The sequence below is a fragment of the Molothrus ater genome, chromosome 1 (assembly GCF_012460135.2).
Source record: "Molothrus ater isolate BHLD 08-10-18 breed brown headed cowbird chromosome 1, BPBGC_Mater_1.1, whole genome shotgun sequence".
NCBI lineage: Eukaryota > Metazoa > Chordata > Aves > Passeriformes > Icteridae > Molothrus > Molothrus ater.
Window position 1 is genome coordinate 112271281 of NC_050478.2, and position 22013 is coordinate 112293293.

The 22013-nt window shown below is 36.2% G+C and overlaps 1 protein-coding gene across 4 annotated transcripts in view; it reads left to right on the forward strand.

Moving 5' to 3' along the window:
* The window catches only part of SNTG1 (syntrophin gamma 1), a 319642-nt gene that overhangs the window by 143797 nt on the left and 153832 nt on the right, over positions 1 to 22013 (forward strand). For all 4 annotated transcript variants that reach the window (XM_036398513.2, XM_054518579.1, XM_054518581.1 and 1 more), the window contains exon 2: positions 16854 to 16908. In XM_036398513.2, the coding sequence (XP_036254406.1) occupies positions 16882 to 16908 (27 nt within the window). In that variant the 5' untranslated portion in view covers positions 16854 to 16881. The remainder of the gene's footprint in view (positions 1 to 16853; positions 16909 to 22013) is intronic.

Here is a 22013-nt window from a genome sequence, read left to right on the forward strand (position 1 = left end):
CAGATTTCTGCATGATTTGTCAGAGTAGGAGGTCAGCTGCTGAGAATTACCTGCGTTCTTTTCAAAAAAAGATTGTAGAAAATGAAGAACTTGGACAATTGCCGAAATTCAAATAGCATTAATATATCTCAAGTGTGTATTAATTTAAGGAATTACATCATATTAAAAAAAATCTATGAGCAATAGGTTTCATCCTGGACACAGCTAATCCATCAAATGAGCTTCATATTGAGAAACACATTATTTTTCATTATACAAAGCAGACTATGATGTATCACTTAGACTTTTGTGGATTTTCCTCCCTTTCTGTTGCAGAACTTTTCAGCATTTTACAAGGAAGTTTTAAAAATTCATCCCACTTATATTTGGTCCAAGTTAACTTGCATCACTCTTTAAGTACATAAATTAAATATAGACAATTTTTTTTCCTTTCTTTAGGATTTGAGAAAGAGACTGTGGTATTATTCCAGTGTAATTTTGTTTTCTGGTTTTGTTTTCTTCTTCCTCTTAATAGTCCAAATAAAATAATCATTTTCCACCTTCTGTTGGAAAATGATTATTTTTTCTGGAATATTAAGTGGAAGAAGAAAAAAATGTTCAGGCATGTTTGAATGTAGTAATTTATGTAGTAAAATGTAGTTTAAATGTAATTCAAATGTAGTTTAAATGACCTGCAATTTTCCAAAAAATGACAAATATGATACCACATCTTTAGAATTTAGAAAGGAGAAAGCTATGGGACTTGAAGCTAGAGTCTTACAGCAAATTCTTGCAGTCCAGTGTACGTACACTAGAACATTTCTAATACTGTAATCTAAGAATGGATTGTGTTGAGCCTTACCAAGTATGCTACATCCAGTTTTCTTACATAACTTTCAGATATAAATAGAAGGAAATTGAGTTTGGGAGGAACTCCAGCAGAAATATAAATCAAAGCCTAATATAATTTGTAAAAAGATAAGGAGTGAGGCATAAAAATTTAAATATACTAATAGGGTTAATAATGGAGTTGTGGAGATGGTAAGATGTCACAAGCAAAAGATTAGAAATGAGAATGATAAAGGAGTGCAGATATTTTATGTATTTATTAATTATCAGCTTCTTGGTATTCTTAGCTCTATGCGATTTAGTGGCATTCATGAATGCTTCCCCAAGGAACTTAAAATCAAATGTCATATGAAAAATGCAGTTCATTTTCACCTAACATACAGATGAATTGCAACTTCATCGTGGTCCACATATATTGGGTGAAAACATAATTTAATTACTATGTTCAGTTTTTGTTCTTGTTGTGTATGTCCCTTTTATTTCAAAATGGCTTCTGCTGAAAATGGAAGCTAAGCAAAGGAGTTGATAAAGGAGATGCTCCACCATAAACTTCATTGAAGTCCAAAGGAATTACAGTTTTGAAGCATGCGGTCTTTTACAAAATACTAAAAATTTCTGCAGTCACTGCAAATAATCTCACCCCAGCAGTAGAGGCTAGTAAAGTATCTCTGACCTGGAATTCACCTTTTTATTTTTTTCTGTCATCTATACCCCTTAATATAAAGGGTAAAAGAAGACAAAACAGCAACAGAAAAAAAGGAAACTATAAGAAGTAGTCTCTAGAAAACCAGTTTTTTTAAAGTTAAATTTTATATTTCGAAGTACAATTTTTTTGTATCACTGTGGTTCAGGACCAACTGAGTTATATTATGCAGACTTGTAAATATGAAAGTTTTCTCCCTGAGACTTCTCATTAAGGATTATAATAGTGTATGTCAGGGGTTTTATTTGATGTTGTTCATGTGGACTATTTCAGATTACCTAAATTTCAAAGGTTTCTTGTTATTCTACAAAGATGCCATCTGATATCTTTATATTTTGCATTGGTAACATTGCTTTATTTTATGTTCAAAAATGTAAACCAACTATTCAATAAGCCTTATTGAATCTGTTACTTCTGGAAGTTAGATAATCCCAAAATTATTCTAGCATCGTGAGTTTTTTTACACTTAGAAAGAAGAAAATTCAACTTCAGTCTTAGTAGATGTGAGGCCTCAGTTCAGCAAGATAGCAATTTTTCCCTAACTTTAAAAATGAGAAAAGAAAGGACAGGAAAGGAAAAAGGAAAGGAAAGGCCTTTGCAAAAGTCTTGTCTTAAAAGCACCAGCACCTATTTTACAGTAAAAAAAAGCTCTCAGAATAGAAGCTATTTCTTTTCCTCCTGTGTTTTTGTTCAGCCACAACCTACTTGGCTTATTGTTCTGCAGAAGTTGTGTTGGGTGAGCACATCTGGAGACACCACAACTGCTTCCACTGGAAATGGGGAAAGATGTTCCAAAGCCATATCAGAGCAGGCTTCTAGATGGAGTGGTGAGAGATATGCACAGGCAGTGAAGGTGATCTGATAAGCTGGGCAGTATAATGTGTTTTTCTGCAGTGGCAACCACAAGATTGGTATCTTGAAGTTTTACAGGCATCTAGTCTAGGGACGAAGGAATTTCTAAAGTAGCTGAATGTTGTCAAATATAATGAAAGAGACTGAAAAAAATTCCACAATTGTGGAATTCTGTCTGGAAATTTTAGCCTGTTATTTAGACTTTGTAAGGATGGACAGTTCTTTTGCCAAACTTGGCACTCTACTGTGTACACTGATACTATATTACTTTTTTATTATTATTTTAATATTTTTACATTATTATTCATGCCCATACAGAACAATCCCACAAAACCAGAGCACAAAAATTGTTTTCATCCCACTTGAACAGGAGAGGGATGATGTAATCTGGTGACCTAGGAGATCACATAAACTCTGTTTCTGTTCTGTTGAGGAAGGTCTGGAAATGCAGGCTTCATCTTCCTGCCCTGCTCTTATGAATGAGAGCCAAAAAGTTCATTGGATTGACAAAGTTTAAATCATTTTTGAAGGGTTCGCTGCTGTGCTAGGGTCCTCTTTAAAAATCTTATAACACTACTCTCAAGCCTTGAGCAGGACTAGTCTGTTCACAAGTGGTTAAGAAGCACTTCCATTTATGTATATTATAAATAATTTGTTGAAGAAAAGTTTCTAGATGTTGTGTTTCTTTATTAATAGATGGGTTCAGTAGCAGGATGTAGTAATTGTCAAACAGTATTCTAGATCCTTTGATAAACCCTTCTTCAAATAAGATGTTCATATGTGTGTTCATATGTCCTCACTTCACCATAACCAGTCAGGTGCATCGGGAGTGGAGGGAGAATCCAGAAAGGGAACTGTCCAGCCCAGTAAATGGGAAAGTTAGAAGAAGTATATGCTTTAGATCTCAGGTCATATAAATTGGGATTGCGAGGCTTATTCTTTAAAAAGAAAACCAGATAGGCAGTTATTTATAAATAATTATTATTTATAAATTTCTATTCTGGGGGTTTTACTGGAGAATATTGAAGTTTGTTCATAACTACAGAGACACTTCCCTTCCTCCTTTAATTTTTTTAAGCTGAGCTTAAAATGATGGTCTATAAATGAAAAAAGCTTCACTGTTTCAGACTTTGAAGACCATTATCCCAATTCCTGCAGGGACAGGCATGATCCACTTCACGACCCCATCACATAGGTTTGTTTCTGACAGTGGAGCAAACAGTGTTTTTCACTAGGTTTATGTACACTAAGATCAAGAGGTCACACATACTGTGTTCTCAAACATACTGCTGCAATTGTGGCAGCAGATTGTTTACCAGTTGGTTTTCCCCTAACACAGTCTCTTGTAAAAATCAGAGGTGTGAGTAGAAGACCATGAGACTGCACATCTTAAGGATGATTATTTTTCTTCTGAACTATTAAAAACTAATAATGAAAGTTTTTTCTCCCATGTTTTAACAGATGTGCTTTCTTTTTTCAATTTCTTCCACCATATAGTAAGATTCCAAAATAACTGTGAACTTTGATGATATTTACTGCTTGTCAGTCCTTATGATCTTTCCCAAACCAAGCCCATGTTCAAGTGGTAGATTGAAATTCAGATTCTCACAGCAGTACTTACAGACTCCATGATATTTTTTAGGTTCACTTTTAATGATTGTTAAAACTGCTGCTTGAAGACTGCTACTATTTTTACAGAAGGCATTTAGTATTCAGAAGAAGAATAAAAAAAAGGAACTTGACTAGTTTAAACAGCAGGAAGATTAAATATTTCTCATGGAGCGAGCCATTGTTTTAAGCAGGATTTGATGGCTGTTAAACCATGAAGAAATACAACAACCTGGAAGTTGTGCTGTCGCTAGGAGAGGTAATATCAGCAACACACACACAAAAAAAATCCTAATTTTCAAAAGAGAAACATTTCCCAAGGAGTGAAACACTCTCTAATATCTTCTTTAGCATTCTAATTTTCACCTACTTTTAAATCAGGCTTAGCCAGCTATGCTTTATGAAGAATTATTTTAAAATATGATCAATTATCACAAGACAGCATTAGAAAACACTTTTGAAGCCAGAACCATCAGAAAAGATTTCCTCTCAATTTTGGTTATTAAACTTCACAGTTTTCTTCCTGATAAAATTTCAAGCTCAGATAAAACTGCATGATACCAGGATTTCTTAGACCAATTTTTACTTGGGCACCGATTTAAGTGGCAGAAGAACATACATTTTGGGTTCTCTGAGTAGGAGAGTCCTTGAAGTTAAGTTTACAGAACTTCTGCTAAGGCATCATTTCTCATTGTCATGTGTATGTCTCAGATTTAACTTGTCTGCCATTTACTCTCAGTATGTCCTTGTAGTTTACCCTGATGGCATTGCTGTCACCCTGAAAGCAAGAGGCTAGTCCTTTCCCTGGGCCATGTGGTCGTCAACAGATTCTAAAAATAGTATTTTGTTCTACTGCATGATCTTAATTTAGCTGAACTTCCTGCCTTAATCATTCCTTTGTGACAGGTTTGCCGAATCTCAGATCCTTAGACATGCTGTACAGCCCCCCAACACCCATATTCATTTCCTGCATCGGTGTCTAGTGCTAACATTGACTTAATTTGCTTTAATTCAGTGTGCCACTGGACTTCTGTACAGAGCTTGTTCTCTTTCCATATCTCTCTTTCACTTTAATATTTCTAAAATTATAAAGGATGCTTTTAAGCAATTGTGATTTAGCTGGTGCCCAAAACTGTATGTAGAAATAATTTGTTTTCAGTAGGCATGTCACAAGCAACGAACTTTGATAGTTCTGCTAGTCCTGCGTAAAGATTTCTAAAATAAAGCCCAGTTACCATAGCCATGTGACTGAAAATTCAGGGGAATTATTTCTTAATGTATCTCTGACCTTCTTTCCTCAATATTATTGCTTATAGTTGGAAGTATATGTAAATCTAATCCCTAAGATTTACATATACTTCTCTTTTTTCAGGTTCTATCTTTTGTGACCCAACTCAGCTAGGAGGAATGAGAGAGAGAGAAAAGAAAACAATATGTAAAGAAGTTAGGTTCTTCATTATGCCTAAAGTACTTTCCTTCAGTTTACCAGTCATAATTAGCATAGGGAATACTATTGATGAAAAAATGTAGCAAAACTTCTCCTAGCAAATAATAATGTGTAACGGGGAAATGAGTTTTAAGATATGTTTCCATTTTCTCCTCCTTCACATTTTTTCTTTCCTGGGTCTCCTTATTAGCTATCTTTTCCCTCTTCTATTATGTTTTTCTCTTCCTGTTTAATGCTTTTTCCTCTTTCATCAGTCTTTTTGGACTGGCACTGTGTTGTTGTGTTACTTTTAGTAACAAAGTCTCAGTCTCTCTTTCTCTCAAATTTTTTTCCCACTTCCAGTACTTTGGGGGAAAATGCCTGCTGGAAAAGAACCCTATAGCTTCCTCTAGTTCCCCATAGGATGATGGAATGGAGTCTTTAAACTATAACCTTTCCATTCCCTGAAATAGATTTTAAAGTGAATAAAGAATTTGTGACCTGAAGTCTGTCCTCTGCCCTAGTCTCTTGCCTGAAAGACTTGAAAAGTAAAAAGGAAGAGCAAAACCTCTGCCTCAGTGACTGTGTCTGAAGTGAAGTCCGTTGGTACTATTTAGTGCACCAATATAGATATTCATCTACTATACCAGTTAATCTTGGTGATATAATTGGAATTTTTGAAATTTGAATCTTATTTGATTTCAAGACTTATGTTTAAAATCTTTCAGGTAGGTTAAACATTGAAAAATTCTTGGATTAAAGGTATACAAATTTAAGACATCATTTTGTATGCTGTATGATTCAGTTTCAGTTACACATTCACAATCTAAATTTTCCACTGGAAACCAGTCTTAAAAAAAAGTTCACATAAAAAGTAACCTATAATGAGGTATCTTCTGATACTCTCAGGGGTAAACACTTCAGAGCTGTCATTTGGGCTAATGTACTGGCTGTTACATTCTGCCATTTCTTGTGCATTTCCAAAATATGAAGTTCCTAGGTCATGTTTATTATTATCAATGAAACTGGCTTCTGGCATTGAGGTAATTGCATAAAACAGCCTATATCCATGGTTTTTAACTGTCTTTTCCTATGCAGTAGTGTGGCTGTGAGAAAACTGTCTATTAACAGTCAACTTTTACTAATTTCTGATTCATGTAGCCTATTGCTTTGGAGAGTATTACTTGTCATGGACTAAATCCATGTGAGAGTCCAGCAGCTTAAGAGCAAGAGACAATGAATTTGCTGGCATTGCTTAGTTTTTGTATTCTAGGCAGAAATGCTGGTGTAACAATACCAAGCTTGTGGAATTTGGGTCTGATTTTGGGTGCATTTCCCTAGAATCAAGTTTCCTATGGTGGCTACAAACCTTCACATCCACTGTCTTGAAGGTTGTCTTCTTCCTCATCCCTCAACATTCCCAAGGAAACAAAAGCTTCTACAGTTTGACACACCCTAACTCCTTTCTGCTGACCTACAATGTTTTAGATTCCCTTTCCCATTCTATTCACTTTACTCCTGCTAAAGCCTTTTCATCATGAATTCAGCATCTTCCAGCCTGCTTGACTGTATAGTTCACATTCTCATTATCTTTTTTCATCTACATTTACTGGTGTGTGAAAGACAATCATTGAAGAAATTAGTGATATTAGTCCTACCTTTATTACAATTACCTTGCATCATAAATGTGTGCAGGATTTTACAAAGAAAAACCCTTATGACTTTCAATGTTTGCTGTCTTGGCTTTTAGTGAGCTCAAGAATGCATTAAGTAAAATCTAATCTGAACAGTAGTTAATTATATAGGAGGTGTGATAACCAAAATGAGTAATTCCTACAATATGACTGATTAAATAGGGATGCTGCTTGCAGTTACCCACCCATGTGTGCCCTGCACAGGTTTCATTGTGTGGCAACTCAGTGTTCCTGGATCAGCACAGTTTACCACTAGCCAGTGTTTGTCTGAATTTTGTGTGTTTGTTTCTGTTTCTAAAAGTGGAACACACTGTTGTTGGTGGTTTTTTCTGCCTTACTGTGATAGTCTTATAGCAGGATTAACACCCTGCAGGATAGGGATGTGTGGACAGCTGGGATGACCATTCCACAATCCTATTTCAATCCACTTCCACAAAAAAGGATTTTCAGTGAGGGGTGCTGCTCTCACAGGGATATTTTCTAATTAGCTGTAAAGTACTTCTCACTGGCTACTTAGCTTTGTTTGGTTCAATTATACAGTGTGCTTTAAGTGCTGTGTTTTCCTATGTGGCATATTTTGCATATCTCAAGTTCCCTTTTTATATATTTTGACAATGTACTACTGCAGGAATAGTTTGACAGTAAATAAACTTGACTTGATAATATTACAACAGCACTGCTACAAATTCCTGCTTTCTGTATTCCAGAGTAGTTTAAGAGGCTTTTGCTGGAATCATATAAAAACTCAAGTGGAAGATCTAATTATTTTGATTAATTTTGAGCCAAGTTGTTGGTGTTTGTTTTCTATACATACTGAATTCTTCTATATAGAAGCATCTGCTGTAAAAAAAAAAAAAAGGGAAAATGTTGAAGACTGGCAAACAATGATCATGGTATCTCTATTGGCTAGAATTTCCTAATTCATGCACTGCATTATTCCTCCTTCCTTTACTGGTAACCCTTTGAAATAGGTTACTGTTTTTGTGGTTTTTGTTTGGTTTTGTGGTTTTTGTTTGGTTTTGTGGTTTTTGTTTGGTTTTGTGGTTTTTGTTTGTTTGTCTGCATGTTTTTTACCTTAACCTGAGGAAGTGTTTTGTTTACTAGTAGCCTTTATAAGTGACTTTTCAGATAAGGTAAAACTGTAGCAGCAACTGCAATAAACCTTGGTTTTTCTCTCTGTTAAAGCTATGCTGTCCCAGAGATTACAAAACAAATGCATAGTTGTCATGGTTTGACACTGGCACAATGCCAGTGCCCCCAAGAAAATACACTCTCCCTGGTGTCTGCTGTGAGATGTGACCAGGAATAAGCAAAGCAGGCCCCCACTTAGAAATAAAGAAAAGAAAACTTTATTAACTAAACTACAACTATATATATAAAAAGAGACACACAGGAAAAATGAAAACTTTCCAAAAACATTTCCTCCTCCCCCCACCAAATTTCCAATACGTCCATCCCTCAGATCACCAACTCTCGGTCCATCACCACCCTTTAGATAATCAATTCTCAGTTCATCAAGAGGAGAGGAGTCCTTCTTGTACCATGGGCTTCCCCAGGAAACACAGTTGAAGCCTCGTGTGTTTCCATGTCACTCATGGCACTGCCCAGAGAACATCTGCCATCGTGACCGCTTCCTTCCATGTCCAGTGCTCTGACCACTGCACATGGACCAGAGCTGCTTCTAGGGTCGTCCTTTTAAGGATGCTTTGTCCCATTCCAAAAAGAGCACAGTCTCACCTTTGGGACACCTGTCCCCCCCAGATTTCACCCCCTGGGGCCGAGGGGTCTCAACACTGAACCCTCTTGGTTCTGAGCCATTGCCTCCCCCTGGATGCAGTCTCTGTGTCACAAGGAACATGGTTCTGTCCATGGCTATAACAAGAAAAGTCCAGCCAAGGCCACTCCATCATCTCTTCCCACCTAAGATTCTTCTCTACTCTTCTGACAGCTTTCACTTGCCCAGACCTTCTCACTTGCATGGTTCCTTCTTCCATTTCATCTCTATCTCTCTTCTAGGAAAGGTTAATATTCTGCAAAGTTTTCATTGTCCAAAAAAGGGTTAAGAACTCGGGCTCTGCCTGCTCAGGAACTCCTGCAGCGGGCTGGACACTTTCTCGCCCCCACCCATCTCCTTCTCGGCTGTGCTGCCGGCACATGTTATCAAGTTTCAAGGTAGCAGTCTCAAGCACAGGCTGTACTCTCTCTCTCTCTCTTTGTTGGGGCGGGGGGGGGCTGCCCGATGCCTCCTGGTGCTTCTCCCACCCTTCCATCCTCGGGGCCTCTTCACCTCCCCTCGCTGTCCAAGGCCCGGCCTACCTCACCCGGCCGCATGGCTTCCCCTGCCCCGCCCAGCAGCAGCAGCTGGGCAGGGGAGGTCTGAACCTTTCCCCTCAGGAACCCAAGAGAGGAGTTTCCTGGGAGTGCTCTGCTTTTAACCCCTGTGTTCTCAGAGGCGTATTCATGTCCCCAGTGGCCACACTAGGTGCCAATATTCAAATCTGAGCACCCATTGGTGTGACAGCATCCCAAAAAACTCGCTTCCTCTCAAACCACGACAATAGTTTTTCTTGGTGACCACTGGAATTGCATGCATGCTTGTTGTAATAGGAGTTTTCAGACAGGAATATTTCTGTTGATTACTGGACCTGGTACTAGAAGCTAAGTTGCAGTTCAGACTTAATTCTAGATCTGTCAAATGGTCAGTTAAACACATTGATTTAAATATTTCTATGAATTTATTTTTTGTTGTTGACTTGATTATTTATGGGAAATCTATAAATTCATATTTTATAGAAGAAAGGAAGGAAAAAAGAAAGCAGTGAAGAAAATCAGCCATATTCAAGGATCAATGAACTGACATAGTAAACAACAAGAGTTTGTCTTAGCAGTAGTGCAACGCAGAGATGCCTTAGTCCACTTTAAATAGGAAATCTGTGGTGTTTCTCTTATAATGTCCACGGGGTTTTTTTGCTCTCTGGTATTTTACCTAGGTGAATCTGATACCAGAGTGTAGTAATTTGAATTCAATGTCTCTGCAAAGAGTGTTGTTTACTAAAAATAAGTACCTGGTTTCTTCTCTTTTTTTCCTGCTCGCACTGTCTCGGTTTTCTTCTCTAGATTCTCAAACTGGCCTCTCTGCCCATTTTGTTTGGTAGCTTTAAGTCATATTCCCCAAACCTTTTACCTCTGATAGCCCAATTCTGTTTCAGCAAAGAAACTGACTGCAGTTGCAAAACTGGTGATGGTGGCAATTTGTAAACAGAAAGCAAGCTCCAAATAACAATATGAAAATATGCACAGAAAGGTGAATTATGACAGTTGTTTTAGTAGGCTGCTGTGATTTCTATTATTTCTGTTACCATCTCAGTGGGAAGGACTGATAAGGTTTAGTGCCATTACAAACGTATCACATTCTAATAGATAAGTTGGTAATGTAAAATAGACTGGTTTTTTGATTTTGTGAATCTAAAATAGAAATATTCTTTTCAACGGTAGGAATTTAATAAAACCTAATAAAACAGACCAAAAGTGTTTTGACCTTAGTCAGTTAATTTCAATCCCATCAAAATAAGGAAAGATCATAATTAAATATTTTTTTTTTTGGTTATGGGATTTCCAATGAAATTTTGATTTTTTTTTTTTTTTTTTTTGTCCTGGATCAATTAAAAATTACTTATTCCTTTTGTTTTTCATTGAAGGTAATGAAACTTCTGAATTTCTCTGAGAATAGATTTTGTAATTTCTTTCAGTTATTCTTACCTGGTCAGTTCAAGCTCTCTCAAGCCATACTGGCATTTGTGACTCAAACTTTATCAAATGGGCAGAAATTATGTTATATCTATTGGAAAATCCTGGTTTGCATTTTCCATGGTATATGGCAAAAATTTCAGTCAATTGAAAAAATGTGTGCTTCTTTATATTCTTGTAAACTGGACATAAAGCATATTAGTATTATTTGAATTCAGTAATCTGTAATAAGTCTGACATCATGTCCTTTCTTCATTTAATCTGGTTACAATTTTCATTATTCATTGCATATTATTATTTAATTTTTCTTAAGCAGGATATACAGACTTTAAAAATATCACTGTGAATGATTATTTTTTCCATTAAGAACTGCAATTAACTCTGGAAATGTCACATGCTTATATATGCAGGTATAAATATATTTGTCAAGTGTTCATAAAGGATCTAAAAATCTCAAATAAATCCTTCTCAAGTATTTAAAACCTCTAGTTTATTTTCTAATCTCCTTTAGGACACTGATACAATGTTTTTGGCTTATTTCTTTTAACTTAAGTGAAATCAAAATATGCAGTATAGTGTGGAAAGTCTCACTGAATTATTGGCATGAGGCATATTGCCAGGAGCATGAAATTTACATTTGAGTGTGAAACAATTGCCTTGGCAGAGGAGTGCCATTATGTCTTCTATATGAAAATTTTGTGTTACGAGATAATGGAGGGAAAATCCAGACTGCACTGCCAAATAGTCAGAGAAGAACTTTATTTCTGACAAAAGGCACTGTTATTTTGGCAAAACTGAGATATTTTCTAAATCATGTCACAGTTCATGCAGCCTCCAGAGCAGTGAAGAATAAGGAGACATTTAGTACAAGCCTGGGCTCTGACATGTGCACTATCCTCTTTGAAATCATGTACATAATTGTATTTAGACGCATCTATTGAGTCACCAAAGGGTAACATTGGAAAAGTGAGAAACCAGGCAAAAGATTTTTTTTTTCCTGACAGCGTTCGAGACTTTGACCCAGAGCCAAACTTTCATGCTCCAGTTTGCCATAGTGCGTTTCACATAATGACATGCAGCGACAGCCCACTGCCATTTAATATCACTGTTTTGAGATTATTATTCTCCTCTAATGCTTCTTTTCTTTCTGAAAGGTTGTGTGTTGTGTTGTTCTGAGGGTTTTTTTGGGGTTTTTTTTTGCCATTTGCAATAGCTTTCTTTTGCCAAGCCAGAACAGACTGGGCAACTCGTTAGGCCATTTTGTGGGTGTTTGTTCTGGGGGACACTAGATTATTGTTAATGTAAACATCACTGAATAAACAAACAGAAGCCCCAGAAAACTGATTCAGTTAATAGTGCCTTCTGGATCACTGACTGTGGAAAAATTGTTGTTTATAGAGTGAATCATTAATTTGGCTTGCATATTAAATAGGCTTGCCACTAAAATAATAAATTATGACTGGCAGATAAATACCATACTTGTTTTAACCAGGGTAAAATGAACGAAACATTAAAAAACATGTTAGTTACTAATTGCCAACTTCAATTCTTTTGAAGCATGAGCTTTGCTAAAAGCTGGACATTTTGTTAAAAAGCTTTGTCAGGTAATTATTTTCTCCCCTGCCAAAGAACTGCACAGGTTTGCTGATTCCAAAGTTCATCTCAGTCCTTGCACTATCAGGTAGATTGTGGTACACACAGCTTAGGGTCCTCCAGCCTCTTGAGCATCCTTCTTCTTACATTAATTTATTAAAACTGTAATTCTGTGCAATGGATATACAGATCCTCCTTCATGTATTGAACTTTGTGAGGAGGTATGAGGAAGTGCTTGAGACTAGAGACTGTCTGTTGCCAGCTCAATGAGAAATTTTTCAGCAAATGAGTCCGATATGTAAATTACTAAAAATCGTTATGCTAACTGAACATAAGTAACTCAGTGGTCAAACAAAATATAATTCAGCTGTGCTGGAAAGCAATAACTGAATGAGAGTTTATTAATCTGCAGTTACTCAACTGCTCCTTTGATTTACTGTGGTGTCTGCATGCCTCTGACCACTCTCCAGTACCAAACACCTTGTGGCAAACTAGTGGAATGAATTTGGATTTGAAGTAATGTTTCTCTTTTTCCAGAAATATTTTTATTCCCTGTAAAGCACAAAGGACTTGCTGTGCTATATGCAAGGATAATTTCAAAATCAATTTTCCCTATTTATAATAGAGAAGGTTTGGGGTTTAGTTTTAATTATTGCTAAAAAAGGCCTTGCAGAGTGACAAATGTACATATGGTGAATTTCCTAACACACAAAAATGACAGATTTTTGTCATTTTTCTGGTTTTCTTCAGACATTTTTACAATGAAGATCCCAAAGCATTTTGGCAAGAATAGAGGCAGAAGGACTTCAAAAGGCAGACATTAGTAGTAGACTATTATCATAAGTAGATATTGATCTGTGATTTCTGCCTTTGAAATATGGTTTTAGTCTCTTTCCCCATCAGCAGTTCAGACAGTTCTCAGACAATAAGAACTTCTTGTGATTTTTCTCCGTCAAGTAAGACATATACAAGTGATATGCAGTGATGCTAAATAAAATTTCATTTGATAATGCATAATTTCTCCATACACTTGTTATTTGTGCATACAGTATTGTGTTCTTACTTTGCACTAGTGACCTTGAGAATGAATTGTTTCATACTATCAGAAGTATTTAATTTGGCTTGTGGTATTTCTTACACTTCCCAAAGTATCTCTTCTTGATGTTGTGCACACAAGAAATTTTCTTTTTGTTTGCTATCTTATTTCGTTATTGTATACTGGAATATTCAATCACCGAAGTACTTTGTGAAATTACATCTATTATACCACTGGAATATGACCTGATTTATTATAAGAAGATCAGAGCATAGCTCAAGTGCTCAGTGCATTATCCTAAATGATTCTCTGTCTCTGAGGGCTGCCATAGCTCTCATCTTTGCTGTTATGTTTTAGCCATTGATTTCCCTTTAGAACACAAATGCCATAAAAATACTGCTTGGTAAATGTTTCTTCAGTATCGAATAACTGCTTTTTCTGCCAAGGAGGTGTCAAAGTCTCTTCCCAGCCTGTCTGTCACACTCTGTTCCTTTTACATGCATCAGCAGAGGTCAGCTAAATAGGTCTGATAACTCAGTTTTGGGGGAGATGCAGATTGCAAGACAAGTGGAAAGGAGGGCAGGTAACTTTTAAAGCTTGCTTGTTTATGTGTCTTTGATTGCAGTTGTTCCCAGCCCCTTTGGAGAGAGGCACACTGCTTTTGGAGCCTTTGTTTCTCTTTGAGTGATACGTGCTGTTCATGCCTCCCTCTGTGCCTGCAAACCAGGTTCTGTCCTGGAGCTGTCTCCTCCTCACCTCCTCAATTCAAAGCCACAGGCTGCTCCTTTCTCACATTCTGAAGCACAGTTTGTCCCAGAGCAACCTAATGGTGGGGAGGGGCAAAAAAAAAAAAAATTATCTAGGCTGAAGGGAACTCCTCTGAGAGCTAGAAAGTTGCTCAGGTGAAAGGGGCTGCGATTTGGAGATGGGGTTGCAGGGATTAGCCAGAAGCTTATCACGGATCTCTGTAAGCAATGGGTTTCACAGTTTATCGTTTTACTTTTTTTTTTTTTTTTCAATTACTTAGGTTTATATTTTCTGCCTTTTTTTGTGTGTTACAGGAAGAGATGATTAGTAATCACTGGGGCTTTTACCAGCATAAGATATAACATTTCTGTATGATGCATGATATGTATTCCTGTAATTTAATTATCTAGAGTGTTTATTTGGGGTATAAATGCTGGAAACAATGACATTTCTGAGATTATTTATGAGGTACTGCACTTTGTAATCAAACCTTCTGTGTGCTGTTTGTAAAACATCAAGTGTTATAAAATTGCTGATAGTTGGAAAAAGAACATTGATAATGGGCTGACATTCTCTGTGCAGCTGCAGATGAGAATCAGTAGGAAATAGAGAGGAGCAGAAGCAGTGGCAGCTGTATTGCAAAGATTAGTTGCTGAGATGTTGCCTGCCTGAGAAACACATAAACTCTCTGCAAGGAATTTTATTTTGTGTTAAGAACTATATAGCTCCAGCTTTACATTTTTGTCAATACTTTATTAATAATAATTATTTTTTTCTCTGTGATAATATGAATATTTCTGAATTAAGCAAATAAATGTATTCTACCTAAAAAACAAGAATAAAAATAGTCATACTGAGTTATAGAAATGAACAGGGTTAGACAAGGTTTAGATCAAAGAGTAGCTAAAAGAGAAGGAAAATGGAATTGTCATTGACTGTGGAACCAAAGTTGCCCAAACCCAACTTTGAAGAACTTTTATTAATAAGGCAGAACATAACACAAGAGAATAAACTTTTGACTGCAGTAGGAATTAGTGACCTGCCATGACCAGGGCCCAAGAAAGGAGAGCACTGTGCATTACTTCAGTTTATGTTTCAAAGATGCTCTTCTAGTTCCAGAAGGCTAAGAAGTCTTCAGAATATTTGGCTAAGGTGAGTAAAATCTCTTTTTGACTTAATTTTATTCAGCTGAAAAAGGAGTTCATAAAGATTACAAGGAAACAAACTTTGTAACACAATGACTGACCCACCAGAGAGAAAATGTTTGAAACAGTAGTAGTGACCTTGATTTTATGAGCATTTTTGATAGCAGAATTACAGATACAGTTCATTATTGGATCTTTCTGCTTGTGTAAAGCTGATAAGGAAGGAATGATGATGGGTCATTTTCAAATTTCTGAATTGTAACCTAGCCAATCTAGGCTATCTCTGCTAGAAATTAGTCTGGGGAACAGGCTGTGAACCAGGCAGAGCTCAATAGAGAACATTAACCTCATATGTGTGCTGTTCAATAAAACTGCATTCAGGGTGGCAAAATAAATCAAGAGACTTAATGAAAATATTTTATTATTATTAAGAGGTTTAATTGTAACTATTAGAGTTTAAATTTTTGTACTATGTGAGGAATTTTGAATTTTATTTTAAAGTTAGGCAGTTAGGCTATGGGTGCAAATTTTGTGTTGGAACTTTGAGTACTATACCTATACAAGTAATGGCAAGCACATTATTAATGCAAAGCAATAAAATACTTGGTGGAGAAAATTTTATTAGGGTTTTTTTTTTTCCAGGCATTGAATGAAAGTGCTGTTTTGCCCAGTACTGTTTTGTGTATCCTGAAAAGGTTACTGACTGATGCATGGGTGTTTCTATTGCAGACCCAGGACACTGTTGGTAGCCTCTGCTAACACTCTGTTACAGTGGCTTTGTCACATAAATAAATGAATGAATAGGTGTGCATGGCTATGGATACACTTTAAGTAAAGGCCAGGCAAAGTAATAATCGCTGGATTTGGTGTGACATTTTGCCAACACTCACATGTATTCTTGACTTTTATAACATTTGTTTTTCAACTCATAAATATTTCTGAAAGTAAGCACACTGTTAAATGACAGCGGCTTCTGTGGAGAGATTAGGTACATTAATAAAATATGAGACAAAAGCTACTGGTGAGTGATGGTTTTTAATTAGGGGAGAAAAGAAAAAAAAGGTCTTTTTTTAAAAGAGGGTGTGTTCTGAAGAGCAATACTTAATTGTCACTATTTTTGTTACTTTTGAGTATACTCCTACTTAAGAAATAAAAATTGGAAAACCTAAAAGGAAAGACATTTACACTTGCAATAAGAAAAGTATGTTTGAATGTCCTGTGAGAGGTAGGAGGTGTTGGGAACACAATCATTCCTTTGATTATATTCAATGAAACCGGGTTGTGTACTTTATAAGAACATGAACAACTTCTAACATCTTCCTAATCCTGTTGCAACTTTGATCATTTCTTCTTTTAAGCAGTTGCTATAACTGGACCTAGCCAAAGAGAAGTGCAGTGGCTCATCTCAAACAGATAACTTCTATGTTTTCCTATATCTTTTTTCATTCTAATGAAGTCTTTCTCTCCATTTTAGACAAATATCACTTGCTGTGTCATAGCACATGGATTTCAGGACCGCCTGTGAAGAGGTAGGATCAGATTTTTTTTCAAATAGTAGAATGAAAATCAATGAACTTTTAATCCTTTTTATATACAAGATACTTTTCTTTTCCCCCTTTTCTTTTCTTCCCCTGAAGTTTTAGGAGTTATATAGTCAAATATAAGTTATTCAGCTGATTATTTCATGGTGGCAGATGGACTTTGTAGTAGAAGATGAAAGAATTTGCGCAAGTGTATTCATCTCTAGACCTCACCTCTGTTCCCATTTACCTCTTCAGGCACAATGTAGGTGCAGGCAGCTACATTTTGTGTGAGCTTTGCTCTTCTTGAAATTGTTTGTATCTGAAAGCCTGTACATGAAGAAAAATGTCAATGGAGCCAGGAATCTGCCTGGTGCTGCTCAGCAGAATCAAGGGGGAAATGTAGAAGTATGGGAGAAAAGTGAGTAGGGGGAAGGGAAGCTATGAAGATGACCAAAATGAAAAACAATTCCATTCAGATTTAGTGACGTAAGAGAGTAATTTTTGCCTAGAATTGGTTTCATAATGTCAATGCAAAGTACTTCAGTTGCTCTCTACTAGAGATGAGGAAAACACTTTCTGTGTTTATAATAATTTTCCTTAAAGAAAGCAAATAAAATGTATTTGTAGACATTAGCAAGGGCATCTTATTTACTCAGTGATTGTCTATGTACAATTGTTTTAATGTGATTTTAACAACTTCAGCAATTAAGACACAGTGAGGACCATTTACAGCAAATTATGTAATGATTTTAATGCATTATTATAATTTAAAAATCATGATAATTACCTGTACCTGTACACTGAAAACCACAAACACCATTTAGGATGGTAGGACTGGAAACAAGAAAACTGACTAGGACTTTAGGTGTGACCATGATCCCATGAAAAAATAGAAGTGAAGGGATTGGAACAGTACTAAAATCAAGAGCTAACTGTAGATATTACCAATTGTGACTTGAGAATCAGTTGGAATAAATTAGGGGAGCAGAGAAAATAAGCAGACTAAAGAACACTAAATCATGACAGCATTCTGGAGCAAGTAGTAGGGTAAAAAAGTAATATTAAAATGAGCCCTGCCTTTGGGAAAGAATACTGTGATGTTTTTCCAGGACATTATATATCTGGCTTTAATACCTCAGACTATGCATGCATAGTGTAAATTCTATAGCAGTATGTCCCAGATTATTTGGAAGAAAACATTCTTATTAATCTTGAGGTTTGGCTTTTCAAATAGTGTTTTCAGTTGGAAGGAGCCTGCAATGATCATGTATTCCTACTTCCTAAGTGCTTCATGGCTGCCCAAGAGATAAAGCATGTTATTAGGGCACTTTGGTTTTGGTTTTTTATCATTATTATTTCTTTTTGAATGCACTTATTCAGGCAAGGAGGAAGATTAGTATTATTTTCATGTTTTCTTATGTTGTTAGTCTTTAAACTCTGTAGACTATTTAAACTCTGAAGACTATTAATTTCACTCTGTGTCCAGCAGACATAATGACAAGAGCAGCCACAGAAAGACAACTTTTTGGCATGAGTCCTGTCTTAGCCTTGACAGTGCAAGTACACTGACAGATCTGTTTCATTCTGTATCTAGTTTCTAATGGGGGCATGGATATCAAATTTAGCTCTTTAAAAATCTGCTGATTTACAAACCTTCCATGGTAGACAAGGGAAGGAGAGCTTGATTCCACCCATCCAAAAAAAACTCCATAATCTGGAGACTGCAAAGAAGAGTTACTAAGAAGTTTTTGATAATGGCAGTAAAAATTTTTGTGAAGCATCTTGGCTGTCTGATGTTTCTCTTCCCCTTTTTGTTTGCTTTCACCTGCATATCCTGGTGCTGTAGCCACTACACTGCAGAAGAGCTGAGATTGCGCTCCCAAATGGTGCGCAAATCTGGTGAATGCAGCTCAGATTCTTGTTGGTGCTTCCATCCTTAGTAATGGCAGTAAATGGTTTGAGCTGAGCTTCAAGTAGCATAAACCCAAGATTTTCCACATAGATGCACTGAAGCTAAAGCATGTTTTTCGTGGTGTCCATGACATACTCAATTTTTTTCCTCAAATGAACTTTTCATTCTAATTAACTGCTGCTCTAGTGCACTGGAGGTCTCTGAGGGAAATTTAGTTCTTTCATAGTGCTGATGCTTTCATGCATCCCTAATTTCTTTTAGTGTCTACTAGTGAGATTTGGTTTGAGATTTGACACTGAAATGGTCTTGTCTCCTTATAGGTACCTGCATGTGCACTTTGTGCCCAAGTTCCTGCAGCAGATCTGATTGGAGCAGTCAGGGTTATAATTGTAATGAGAAGTTAAACACAGATATGTAGACGGGTAGAGTTTGTTTCCAATCTCAAAGGGATTTCTAGTATCCTAATGATTATTTTCTCCCCCAAGCATCTTATCTGCAGGCTGTGCTGCCTTTCAAGGCATCTAAAGTAGTTTTAGTCTGCAGGAAAATAACTTCCATGCTAGACAATTCAAATGGTACTACAAAAAGAGGACATCTTAAACACAAAACCACATTTTTAAAGGGAAACTACCTGCTATCTGAAGAGGTGATTTTTTGTTTTTTGTGTGTGGCTTCTCTGCTTGCTACTTGTGGAATTTTTTCACTATTTCATGTTTCATTATTCAGTATTCCATGCTCTTTTCCCTCACTGATCAGCAAATACATCCATTTTTTTTGGTTGTTCTATTTAACAACAATTTTGGTTGTTCTTTCTAAACCGTAAGACTATGCAGCTCCTCTTTTACCCTTTATCCCAAGCTTTTTGAACTTTACAAGAGCATAAATCACAGAGTCACTGGGTTCTTAAAATGCTCTCCTGTACTCACTTGACCTTATTCTATATTCTGAAAACTATCTCTTGGAAGATAACCTCAGTCTCTGACATGATACTGTCCTCTGCAGTGAAAGTATCCTTCTGTTGAAATTGAAGACTTGGATGATTATAATGCATTAGAACATCTTTCCCTGTGTTTTTTTTTTAAGTTCATCTTTTCCATGCACTTTATGAACAAGCATCATTAGCAGCTTTCTAACTTTTTGAAATCTCATTCTTTACTTTAATAGCTTGGCTTTCCTTCCCCTCCTCCCCCCCCCCCCCCCAGTATAGCATCAAACTTATTTAAGTTAATAAATACCCCATTCATTTCCCTGCTTACACTCTATTCATTTGTTTTCACAGTAGTGCCCATTGTTTCTTTGAAGGATTCATTTGAATTGGTAAACTGTTTATCCTGTGCTTTATGAATTCTATAAATGTTCTTGTAGACTTCACAAGCTTTATAATTTGATATGTTCTGTTATTCAAGGGTGTAGTGACCTCTATTTCAACATCCATCTAGTTGGGGTGGGGCTTTCCTGCAACAAAACGTGTTTTAAATTTTAAGCCATATTTAACTTTCTTGTGAACTTCTTCCCTAAATATCATTATATACTTTTATGGTCAATTTCTAGTCACCTTTATGCCATTTTCTGATTCACACATATCAGACTAAGCTGCTGTTTTCCTTTGTTTATAAATCCTGTTAAATAGCAATACAGTGGGTTTCTGGGATTTTTCAAAAATGAAGTTTCAACTCATGATTTAACCTCAAAATCACATGATGGAAAACGACTCATAATTTACAATATCTGTTAGAATGCAATAGGTGAAGTAAATTTGAAGAAGCATCCATGTTCTCACAAAAGGCTTCAGTTTTACATTACCTTACCTCTTGGGTTCAACTCCATAGTCACAGTAAGCTCATTGGCAACTCAGACATCAAAATGGCATTTTACAGTGTCAGAAAAATAAAATTTTCTCTCTGAAAAAGTACCTTAGCTTAGTAAGAAGATCATATATACATATTTATGTCAATATATATTTTTTCCAAATGTCGAATTTACATTTTATATTTCAGACACTTTGAAAGAAGGACTTTCTAAGAATTAATTCTTTCAATAATATCACTTAGAATACTAAAGCAAATACTTACCTGGCAAATACCTGATAAATCAAATTAAAATAAGTTCAAGTCCAAATTCGGAATTTTTCTGCAGTTCTTTCAGACTTGAGTGTACAATTCATATGCAGGAATGGACTTGCTGTCCCTTGGATTGGAAAATCTTGGTATCTGATTGAAGAGGCTCTGAATGACAAGCTGAACACATCCCTGTGTGTCTGGGCTGCATTCCAGTTTTTGACAATATAAGGGCTTTTCACTTAAGCTAGCAATACCTCCACAGAATGTGTAGCTGGACTGTTTAAAAAACATCCCATATATGGTTCTGACACATACTCCTGCCTCTTGAATCCATTGCTATTACCTCCTTAAATCCAATGCCATTACCTCCTTAAACCTCTGATTCAATTTTCTTTTTTATTATTATACTTACGATTATGATGCAGTGACAGGCATATCTCCAAATATTCAGAGGTCAGCCTCAGTTCAAATAAGCATCCAAAAGGGTAGATACTAATCTGAAGGAGCTGGGTACACATTTAAGGCAGTTTTGTAACCCATTCTCCTTACTGCTATCATGTTCTTGATAGTAGAAATAAATTTCAAGGCTTAAAACCAAATTGCAGAGGCTTACTTTCTTTTAGGACATAACAGTCAAAGTAGAAACTAAAAATCCAGGTGACCTTGCATAGAAGATGTGCTGAGTTGATTTTTTTTTTCCCTTTCTCTCTTGCTTCCACTTGTTTGTGGACTAAACTATTCTGAGATATTTGTTAAAGTCTTCCTGCTGATATGAAACTATGAGAAGCAAAGCTAAATAACTTGTTTTATTGTAGGGCCAAATACATAGATAAAGTAGCAGAAAGGAGAAGATGTCTTGAAAACTGCCTAAAAGACTGAAAAACTCTCTTTGAGAACACAACATAGGAAATGTTTTAGATTTTTTTTCCTTGTCATAAATGATCAGAAAAAAACCAAAGACATAAAATGAGAAAAAAATCAGCAGAAAATCTGCAAGCAGACTTGTACAGGGCAGGTAAATTTAAAAAATATATTTATTTTAGGAGTCCTGCAGGAAATTTATTTCTAAATCAACAGGTAACTTTAATGCTGTTTCTCTTGCAGTATTTATTTTGGTATCCGTTTTCTAGGTACCCTGC